Here is a 10999-nt window from a genome sequence, read left to right as displayed (position 1 = left end):
ATATATATATATACATATACACACATATAGATATATATATATACATATATATATACACACATACATATATATATATATACACATATATATTTATATATATACACATATATATATATATTTATATATATACACACATATATATATACACATATATATATATATTTATATATATACACACATATATACATATATATATATATATATATATATATATATATATTGGCGTAAATTATTTCAGTCTGCATGCACACGTAGTTCGCCTAATTATAAGTTCATATCAGTCGGTTGCGGGCGTCGCCGTAGCAACACCTTAATCAACTGGTTCAGACCAGCTGGCTTTCGATAGGTGAATAAAAGAAACGCACTTTAGCTTTTGGTTGACAGTTGTTCAGCAAATATTCACTGCTCTAATAACCTGTATCAACGATCACCTTAGGAGTGGCCTCCGGAAATGGCGCCGGTCTACTATTTACGTCCCAGTCCGCATTACGTCATCACGTTCGTTGCCAAGCCAAGACTTTAAGACTCAGTTGTGGTAATACAGAAACAGCGGTACCCAGTGGACAGTTGCAGTAATTACAAAACTTTCTACGACTTTCGATTTTTTTTAGCACCAAGAAATTGATTTAATGCAAACCGTCAGAGACCCTAGAATAGCCTTTAAAAATCTATTCACTACAGGTACAGATATAGTATTAAAATAAAAGTAAATTACATTGACTATCCGGTATATACCCCTCCATCACCCCCAGTGAGTTACGGTTATAACATAAAAAATGGTAAAGTGATCTTTATAACAGACGGTTCTGTTCAGGAGAGGTTTAGGGAGCATTTTAATGCGTTTATATGCAGAAGCTCTTTATCTGGGAGTTAAATAACTACATTTATTTATAAACCTGAAGGCATCAAGTTCGTTCACAGAAGTGAACGTGTATCTGAGATCGATTGGTCTTGTCTGACTTGATTCTTTGCATCACTTTTCGTGACATTAACCATTATCAATTTAGTATAAACTTTTAGATATTTAGAAATATGTATATATATATATATATACTAAGTCAATTAGACAGTATAAAACACGCTAACAGTAAAAATGTGTATAAATCACGGTTTGTGACTTGCGCACGCGCACCGCAGAGCCCTTGACCTCGAGCTTCTTCTTCGCTTCACATGCTGGTAAGTTCTCTCCATCATGGCGGCTCGTGTCCTGCAGCAGTGTGTCCGCTCGCTCGCCCGGCCACAGCTGAGGCTGTGCTCCGCTAACCTCTCAGTCAGAGCCGCCGTCGCCCCGGTAGCTACCATCCACCGACCCCTCTCCTCCGCCGCAGACAGCCGGAAGACGCGGTGGCTCGGTCAGAGCCGGGTGAGTCCGCGCGGCCTCGCGCTCGCAGCTGTGACCTACCGATGTCTTTCAAAACTGTCAGGCTAAAGGAGCCTTACACGGGTTATTTACACCGTGCAAATGTTTATTTGACCGCTGGTTGAAATGTGTTAGTGATGAAGAAAGCCAGGAATATTTACCACCTTTATAAAGGCGTATTTTGGTAACTCTTAAGCTACGCTTCTGTTGCCCAGCTAGCTAGTTTGTTAGCATTAAAAGCTAGTTAGCAAAGTTACTCAGTTTATTGACACACTGGTGGTGTTTTACTTGTCTCAGCAGCCTTAAAGAACACATTTCTAAACTTATTTGAACTCTGCACAGCCAGTCTTACGTTAGGTTATACGGACATATAGTCTATAAATATAATATATATAAATATAGTCTGTTGTGTGTTCAGTGAGAGGCTTCTTCAGGTTCGCTGTAAGACTGAAAGATACAGAAGATCATTCCTGCCAGCAGCCTCCGGAACAAGACCTCCTCAAGTTAATTATATACTACAATATTGAATATCCCTTTGGGGATCAATAAAGTATTTTTCATTTCATAAACCAGGTGAATAATTCTGCAGCTGTTCATAGCCAATGTTCTGTTCTGTTCTATTCTATTCTATTCTATTATACAGTCATTTAGCAGACACTTTTATCCAAAGGGACTTGCATATGAGTGACAACAACACAAGCACGAAATCAAAGAGTAGAGGACATTGTAGGAAGGTGCTAGTGGACTGTCTAGTTGGATGTAGGTCATTCCATGAAGTGCTACAGGCTCTTTTTTTGGTTGTTGTTTACTCCCTTCCCACCCCATAATATCACCTATGTTGTAAATCAAATCAAACTTTATTTCTAAAGCACTTTTCGTACAAAGTGCTTCACATAAGGAAACAATTTACATCAAATAGATAAAACACACACATGCATGCATCCACAATCCTCTTACACCCACCCACAACCACCCTCTCCCGTGCCCTATTAGCCCCTATAAGAGTTAAAAGAAGACGAATACCCAGGCACTTGTGCATCAGCTAAGGAAACGATATCCTCAGGGTGCATCTATACAAAGTGCTACCCCCACCCACGACCGCCCGGGTCCGGGCAGACAGGACGGGAACACTGACGATGTGGATGACCAAAACTTCTTTGACTTTTATTCCTCTCCTCCTCTCTCTCATTTTGGCTGATTTAGATCTCCTCGGCGGGTGTGTTGTGCCGACATTATGGGGACCTGCCCCCCCTCACCTTAGAAACCATCAAAGACCGCGTTATGTATGTACTGAAGCTCTATGACAAGATCAACCCAGAGAAGGTGAGAGAATGGCTTGGTTTATTCTATATTTTGGCCTGGAGCATGATAACAACCTCATTGTTGCAAAACTGATCAGCTTGCTTTACTATGTAGGCAAATATCCATTTTAATAAGCAGTAATAAAAAAAAATATCCTGATACTTTGGGGACTACTTACACATTCAGATGAGATTGATGCAGAGACGAGTCATAAAGGGACACAATGACCGGACTGTTTTTGTGTGTTTCTAAACTTCACTTGTGCCTCACAGCTGCAGACAAGCTCCCACTTCATGAAAGATTTGGGTTTGGACAGCTTGGACCAGGTGGAGATCATAATGGCCATGGAAGATGAGTTTGGTGAGAGCCAATATGAAAACTTCTGCAATTGGCATCTAGTTGGTGTGTATTGTGTTTGGGGTAGTTTGGTTGAGGCATCAGATCAGATTCATTTGTAGAATTCATTAGATCACAATATTTTCAAAACATGGAGAAAATAATTGTAATTTCTGTGTGTAATGCAGCACACAGCTTGTGTGTGTGTGTGTAGCGGTAAAAATCTGATGTTTTGATGATCCTGTTTGTGTAATAATCATTGGTATTACCAGATGTTTTTTTTTTTTTTTTCAATGTCATGAATGAAACACTTAATATCTGACTACACAACACTTTGCCTGGTGGATGTAAATCTTTAGTATCGCTCATAACATACAGCTGGTGGATCCTAATTGTAATAATTTAATGAACACATGCTTTTGATCAGGTCTGGGTGATATGACTTAAAATCATTATTACAATTCATTGATTACGTTATCTTATTTACGACTGATTAGCAATGACTTCAGTTTAATTTTATTTTTAGCCGTCATGGCTAACTGAAATTGTTGCATATATTTTCACAATAGAAGAGCAGATATTAAGTGAAATAAAAACACATTCAGTTTGAAGATATGCAGACATTAAAATTTTTTTTTTTTTTTTAGTTTGGAGAATTAAATTTTTTATAAACAATTTAAATAATTGACATAAGCAATACATCAATAATTGGTTTGAATGTCTGCTTGGATTAAATCCTTACCCAACCTTTAACTACATAATGTCATGCATACTTATATTATTCATTGTAATTTTCTAGCGGACAGAAAGTAGTTTAATGTCTAATCACACTGCAGATGTGTGTTTACATGGCTTGCTGTGTGTGTGTGTGTGTGTGTGTGTGTGTGTGTGTGTGTGTGTGTGTGTGTGTGTGTGTGTGTGTGTGTGTGTGTGTGTGTGTGTGTGCGCGTGTGCGTGCGCGTGTGTGTGTGTGTGCGCGCGCTGCAGGCTTTGAGATCCCAGACGCCGAGGCAGAGAAGTTGATGAGTCCAGAGGAGATTGTACAGTACATTGCAAACAAGAAAGACGTTTATGAATAATCTGTTTTAGTTCACCAGAGGCAGGTATGTCAGTCCTGTTTTCTCATTCAAATTGCACTGTGGCTCTGTTGAATGTTACTTAAAAAAAAACAAACCTTTATTGGTAATTGTTTTGTTTTTTTCCCCCCTTGCCTCTAGAAGAAGGCACCTCCTTCCTACACGAAGTACTTTTGAAGCAGATGGGTGTCAAACCATTTCCCATGTCAACACCGTCGGCTCTCATGTCCAGTGCGTCTGCTGCCGTGTCTTGTTTGTATTTAAATGAACATGTTCTTGGGAGCTCGAAGATTAAAATCTGTGAAACAAGGATTAATCATAGCTTTGATTTTATTTTTCGTCCAGCCCCCAGCCTGTGGTTCTGATGTATAATTTCTCATTAATAAATCAATAAACACACATGCTGTTATGCTTCAGTGTATACTCTTCAGTAATCTTGTGACTTTGGGCTGTGAATGTAGCTTTTCTTCCATACCTGATCAGTTACTTTTACAAGGTGAAGCATGTTGGCACCATGCTCCTGTGGCGTGAACAACACTGCTCAATGTGTCAGTAGAAACACCAGACACAAGTTGCTTTTTTTTTTTTCCTTAAACTTTACATTTATGTTAATGGAATCGGAAGCATGTAGAAGATCCACTGATGTTGCCTCATGCTGGTCGCTTTGCTGTGGGATTGCATCCCTTTCCTTTACCAGGAGTTAAAGCTCATTCAGTGTGGTTGTGTTGGTCATCCTAGCCTGAACAACATGCACGAGTCTGGACTCAGCAGGTTCCTTTATGCCCTCAGGTTTTGGAGGTACTCTGGAACAATCCTGGCTCCGTAGGGGAGGATGGAGTTCTGTCCCAGATTCTGGAGATGTGGGATCACCGGTATCTCCAGAATCTTAACGACTAGGCGCCAGTCATACCATCACTGGAAGCGGCCCGGCAGCTCAAAAGATAAAAACAAACTTGAGAATATTAGCATGTATTTTTGGGAGCACTACCAACACATTTAGCTATGTTTCTAATGACCAAAATACATGAGCCATATAAGTTACACATCCATGTATAGGTGACTAATCAGCCTTCCCAAAAATGCACAATATACCATCAACAGTCAAATTTCAGTACTTTTTATGCCAAGTTTATTTCCTGAATAAGAAGACCCAGAAGTATCTCAGTATCGCTACATTATGGGCTTTTTAATGCAAAGAGCTCCAATCCTTCCTTCAGCAGAGAAAACCCTGGAGCTTCCTTTAAGATTAAGATTATTTTGTCCCAAAATATTTTGCGACTGCTACTTGTACTGATCCTGTTGTACAAACTGGGATTCAAGGTGAGTGCAAAGCAGCCTTTTTTTTTTGCATTAATTTGATGCATATATATCATATGGTAACTTACCAGTTTGTGTAAAGAAATTTAGATGAGTTGAACATTTATGGTCTCTGTTGGACAAACCCACATCACAGCCCACTTTAAATGTCAGATCATGATTGCAGGAGGGTTTTTATACCAAGTATGGATGAATTTCTCTTTCTAGTTCCACAATCTTATGCTTCCAAATCACATCCAGGAAAAAAAATATTTTAGAATTAAATAATTTCTGCTTAAGAAACAAGTATAGTTTGCTCTGTCTAATGTAAATATGTTCTACCTGCTACACAAACAAACACCAAGAAGAGACCACTGTGTCATTGTTAGTCTTTTATTGAGGGTTGTACCCAAGTTATACAGCTTTGTATGCTGGCTGCAGGAGCCAGAGGGTTACAAACAGTTATCAGTATACGAGTACAGCCAACAGAAGACCTACTACTTACTACTCTACACCTTAGTACAGATTCTCTTAAGAGCAATAAAATCCAGAAAAATGAGGAAAAAAAACAACAAAACAAACCAAGCAACAAAGTAAAATTGGAGAAAAAAAAAAGAAAGTAAAAAGATTAAATGAAACCAAACAGCATCAGAGGAGACATTCATTATTAGAGCACACTGGAGTTGGTTTTCTATACCATGTGATATCAGGTGACTTCGGTTTTTTTTGTCTTGTCAATTTTTATACCAATACAAATAAAGATTGTCCTTCAAAAAGTGCAGATACCACCAAAGTTTAAGATAAAATCCTTTGACGAGCTAAGGAAGACATTTGAAAATAAAAAGAAAAAGGTACTTCCTGTTTTGTTTGGAGAGGAAGACGCCCTCCCTCTCTATGATTATAGACACTGTCATGTTTATATTCTCATATATATTATATATAGTTTCAACAGTCTCCCCAAGACAATGTGCATAATAGCTTTACAGGTGATCCAACTACACGCCGTGGATTGATAGAATCTCTATTAAAAAAACATGGTAGTTGTGTAAAATTTGCAGTTTCACCGGCCTCTTGAGGAGACAGGCTGTGAAAATAAAGAGATGGACTTAGCAAATCTTAACCTGTCCTCTCCTGCTACAACTGGCCCGACGGTTGCTAGGTCATAAAGGTTTGTTTTAATTATTAGAAGTACGATTTAAAGATGGCACGTGTTTCAGGGAATATTACTGGGAATCCCATTTTCTCAGCTGTGTTTAAGAAGAAAGTTTTTTTAAACTGAGTATTTATTTAAAGGAAATTAAAACCCGAGGTGGACATGGAAGCCTGGGTTCAACGCTCCACTGCATAGTCTCTCTGAGCGACACCCGCACCCTTTCCCATTTACCCCCCCCACCCTGAAAGCCCTCCCACTACCCCACCCCACCCACATCTTTGTGCTGGTTAGACTAAAGCTTTTTCAGGGTTTGTTTGTATGTGGTCATACTAAATATGTAAAACAACAAAGACAGCAGATTCTCACAGTTTTTGTTACTTTTTTTTTTGGTTTTTTTGTGTTTTTTTTTGTTTTTCTGTCAAAAAAAAAAAAAAAAAAAAAAGCCATAGCGCGCTTTTGATCAACTGTAGGAGCCGCTGGATGTGTTATGATATAGTATAAGCATTTACTCACAGGATAGTTTAGAGAAACACAACGAGTCACATTATTTTTCTTTTTCTTAAATATTAAAAAGTAGTAGCGTATCACCAGCCAGCTTCCCTCCTCTCCTACCCCTCTATCCTTCCTTCCTCCCCTCATCTGGCCCTGTTGGGAAGCTGCTTGGCAGCCCTGGGGATTGTACATTGCTCATGGTGGTTTTCCTCACGTCATCCTTTCGAAAAATTTTTCTTCAAGCATTTAACATTGTCCAGCTTTTTAAATACATAAATGCACACATACACAACTAAAAACAAAACAATCAATCCCTTTCCTTCCCTCTCACCCTCCCTCCTTGATTTGGCATGAGTTAACACAATGTTTCTGGACAAGACTGGGTTTACATTTTCATGCACAACCACACACACACACACACACACACACACACACACACACACACACACAGTTTAACAGCAGATCAGGCGAGACAAAGACCTAAACAGTAACATTTCTGACATTATTGAGAGGCGTTGTACAGACGTTGCTTGTCCCTTCTCCAACAGTGCAGCGATGCTCTTGGGCTGCTGATCAGGAGCGAGCAATTGTCCCGGTAAATGGTTAAGGTCAAGAAGGACAATGCTGCTCCTGGATCAGCGCAAAGGAAAAGATAGACTGCCAAAAAAATCTCAGCAAAGTAAGTGTAAAGTCATTTCAAGAAGCAAAAAAAAAAAAAAAAAAAAAGACTGTAGACTGTATTTTTGCATACACTTGCCTCCAAACCTCGTCAGTTTTTCTTCCCCTCTCCTGTAGTTAAGCTTAGAGGGTTTGGAGAAAGGACAGCTGATCCTAGATAAGCCAGAAAGGAGGCAAATGTAACCCTGTGTCCCTGAAAAGCCAGGACGAAGCAGCCGATTTGCAAGTCGCACTTTTCTGCCTGAGTCGCCGCGAGCCAACAAGAAGCCTCACCTCGTTTCAGTCACACTCAACATAAGAGCATCTCCATGGCAACAAGCACCAGCAGCATCAGCCGAAGCCGACGAGGTGCCAGAGAAGGTGGTTTTGAAGCCTCGCTCTTAGGCTTTTGCGTTTTCCAACCGTTACAGCTACAATCTGGCTCATTTCGGGTGGCGAGGAAGGTTTGCCGCTCGCAGCCGGAGACCGGCAAAGCACCATCGTCTCTGGTCACAGCTCACGCACGTAAACACACACATATACGCCTTTCATTTCGGCTGAAAGCAAAGCAAATGCACTAACATCACCCTGTTACTACACTCTCACATGCACAGCTACTCCCTAACAACCTGAAAGTAACCCCAACCCCCTCCCCGCCCCGCCCCCTCCAGCCACATGTGCCTCTGCTCTCCGCTTGCTTCCTCCAAAATCCACCCAAGTGCAAAAATCCAAGGCTCCTCAGTTCAATTTGTCAAATTAAGTCAACTCAAAAACACATGACAAATACAGTTCAGATGTTCCATTTGATAAGACAAAACAAATACAAATAAGATATATATATTTATATAGTTTAAGCAAAGAGAGGTGGAATTAAGTAAACTAATCTTTCATATGATTGAATTATTTGGTAAAGAGCGTTCAATACTGGCACACACCACTGTCAAGTCTGGCTAATACTCAAGGTTCTGCCTCACTACATACGCTCTGAAGTTGTTTAATATTCAAACTAAACTTTAAAAACACAACTGAAGCCGACACTTGTAGTACTTCTGAAATATAAACCTAAATGGTTTGAGGGGGAAAAAAAACAAAACGTGCGTGCGCAAAAAATAAAACAAACCCAAACAGGCTTAACACGAAGTAAAAGAAATTAAGGTCCATGGCTTCGCTAATGCTGATTTCTTGCTTACGCAATCTGAAGCTTTCCTTACGCTGCGAAAAAAAAATGTGCATCATAGTAACTTAATCACTGGTAGATAAGTAAAACGTTATTATTCACGCTTGTTTTTTTTTTTGTTTGTTTTGTTGTTTTTTTTGTCAAAACACCAATGGTGGATTTACATTCACGCTGTTCTCACACAACCCCCCCCCCAAAAAAAATAACGCCCTTCCCTGCAGCTGAAGAACTCCACTCATACGAAACATCCAAACACACACACACGTACACACAATTCATGATGTCAGGAACTTCAGATGAGTACCCCACCCTCCCCCAACCCAAGCGAGGGGGAAAAAAAACAAAACAAAAAAAACCCAAAAAAAAAACAAAAAACAAAACAGTACAACATTACAATCATATTCTATTTGTAAACAGGTAGAAGCCACTTGACTTGTTGCATCTTCGGACACATAGTATCAAGGCAATGAAATGTGGACGACTTTTGCACTGTTAAAATATCTTCAACCAAAACAGGATTTAAAGTTTTTTCTTCCTTTTTTTTTTTTTTTCCTCAAAACACCATTTGTGGCAATGATTTAAAAGCAAAAAGAAAAAGAAAAGAAAGAAAGAAAAAGAAAGGAAAGACATTTTGCATTTGTTGTACTCAATGAAACATTTAAAAACATTTTTGAAACGTGGGGGAAAAAAAAAAAACAACACCTCTCAGTAGGCCATGTGAACGTGAGAGGCTACAGTATGCATAGATACAGATTCGCCTTTCTCTTGGTTTATAATTCTGACAAGACAGAACATTTTCCACTCAGTCACACACTCACGAAAAAAAAGTAAAAATAAAAACAACAACAAACAAAAATCACTCTCCACATATTTTTACATCAGTGGAGTGGAGGAGTGAAGAGAGAGGAGGAGGAAACCCCATGACTGGGACTCTCCGCCTCCCTCAAAAGACAGCATATTGAAAGCAGTGTGTTGAGCTTCTCCAGCTTAAAGCAGTTATTTGGCAGAGGAAATAAAACAAAACTTACAGACCTATACATATTTTCAGTGCTAGAAGTTGGATTTTCCTTTCCTACAAGGAGTAGTTTTTGTTTTGTTTTTTTTAAATTCAACTACAAGGTGGGGAAAACTGGCTTGATTTCCTGAGAACCATTGCTGGTTATTTAGCAGACAAAGAGGAATAGTTTAAATAACCAACACCATGGCCTAAAACACTGATCCGATTTCCCAGAGTTACAAAGCATCGTCTTCATCCTCAATAACAATTTACCATTTTTTATTTTTATTCGTTTTATACACTTTTTTTTTTATAAAAGGTTTTTTAAGGTTTTTTTTTTATTTTTATTTTTTTTCCATTTTTAAATATATTTCAATCTATTTTCTCTTTAAAATGAAGAATGAACACACGTTCCGCCTCCTAAGTCTTGTAAACAAGAGGTTGCAGTGTGGCACCTCCAAAACATTGAAAGCCTATTCTGAAAGTGCTGTCCCCTTCCTGCCCACTACAGGGCTTAATGGGAGGGCTTGCTAGATAGGCCCCCGCCCCTATATTAGAGTGGGCAGGAGCTTGCTAGTCCCAGCTGCGGCTACAGTCCTTTGCACTGCAGAGCTCAACGTTCTTTAGTTTTAAAACAAAACAAAAAAGAAAAAAAAATGGTGCAATACTTTTTAAATGTCACTTTTTCTATCACCAGATAATCATCCCAAGTCAGGTTTTTATTCTTTTAACTATCTGTTGATCTTGAACTCCACGACAACGCAGTAAGGTGGGCGTGCCAAGGCAGAGAGGAGCGCACACGTACTCATTCACAACTTGCAAATCACATACAAAGTACTTCCACACACGCACACACAGTAAGGACCTCAATGAGTAAACAGCTACACTGGAAAAACTGGCTGCTCCCTCTATATTGCAGATTATTATATTATGTATATATATATATATATATATATATATATATATATATATATATATATATATATATATATATATATATATATATATATACACACTGAGAAAAAACCACATTCAGTGCAAAGTTAAAAAAGCTCATACTCCAACATTGTCAGCAAACAAATGCAAAAAAAAAAAGTATTGAAATAAATTTGAAAAAAAATAAAAATAAAAAGGTAAAAATAAAAAGAATTGG

The 10999-nt window shown here is 38.7% G+C and overlaps 1 protein-coding gene across 2 annotated transcripts; it reads left to right on the top strand.

Moving 5' to 3' along the window:
* Positions 1-1153: 1153 nt before the first annotated feature.
* ndufab1b (NADH:ubiquinone oxidoreductase subunit AB1b) lies at positions 1154-4485 on the top strand. 2 transcript variants are annotated; one of them, XM_079253256.1, is made up of 5 exons: positions 1154-1363; positions 2564-2683; positions 2935-3022; positions 3986-4101; positions 4219-4485. In XM_079253256.1, exons 1-4 carry the CDS (start codon positions 1193-1195, stop codon positions 4075-4077), a joined length of 471 nt encoding a protein of 156 aa, XP_079109382.1. In that variant the 5' UTR covers positions 1154-1192; the 3' UTR covers positions 4078-4101; positions 4219-4485. The 2 variants fall into 2 exon arrangements, with proteins under 2 accessions (XP_079109382.1, XP_079109381.1); XM_079253255.1 differs by having other exon boundaries at positions 4216-4485.
* The last annotated feature ends 6514 nt before the right edge of the window (positions 4486-10999 follow it).

This window comes from Telmatherina bonti (assembly GCF_933228915.1).
Source record: "Telmatherina bonti genome assembly, chromosome: 14".
Classification (NCBI taxonomy): Eukaryota; Metazoa; Chordata; class Actinopteri; order Atheriniformes; family Telmatherinidae; genus Telmatherina; species Telmatherina bonti.
The sequence above is the reverse complement of the archived record's forward strand: the minus strand, read 5'-3'. Positions and strand labels throughout refer to the sequence as shown.

Bases quoted from the DNA above. Each gene is read 5' to 3' on its own strand.
- ndufab1b (XM_079253256.1), top strand. From the start codon at position 1,193: ATGGCGGCTCGTGTCCTGCAGCAGTGTGTCCGCTCGCTCGCCCGGCCA. The intron at 1,364-2,563 runs GTGAGTCCGCGC...TGGCTGATTTAG, and splicing joins GGTGGCTCGGTCAGAGCCGG to ATCTCCTCGGCGGGTGTGTT. The intron at 2,684-2,934 runs GTGAGAGAATGG...TGTGCCTCACAG, and splicing joins ACAAGATCAACCCAGAGAAG to CTGCAGACAAGCTCCCACTT.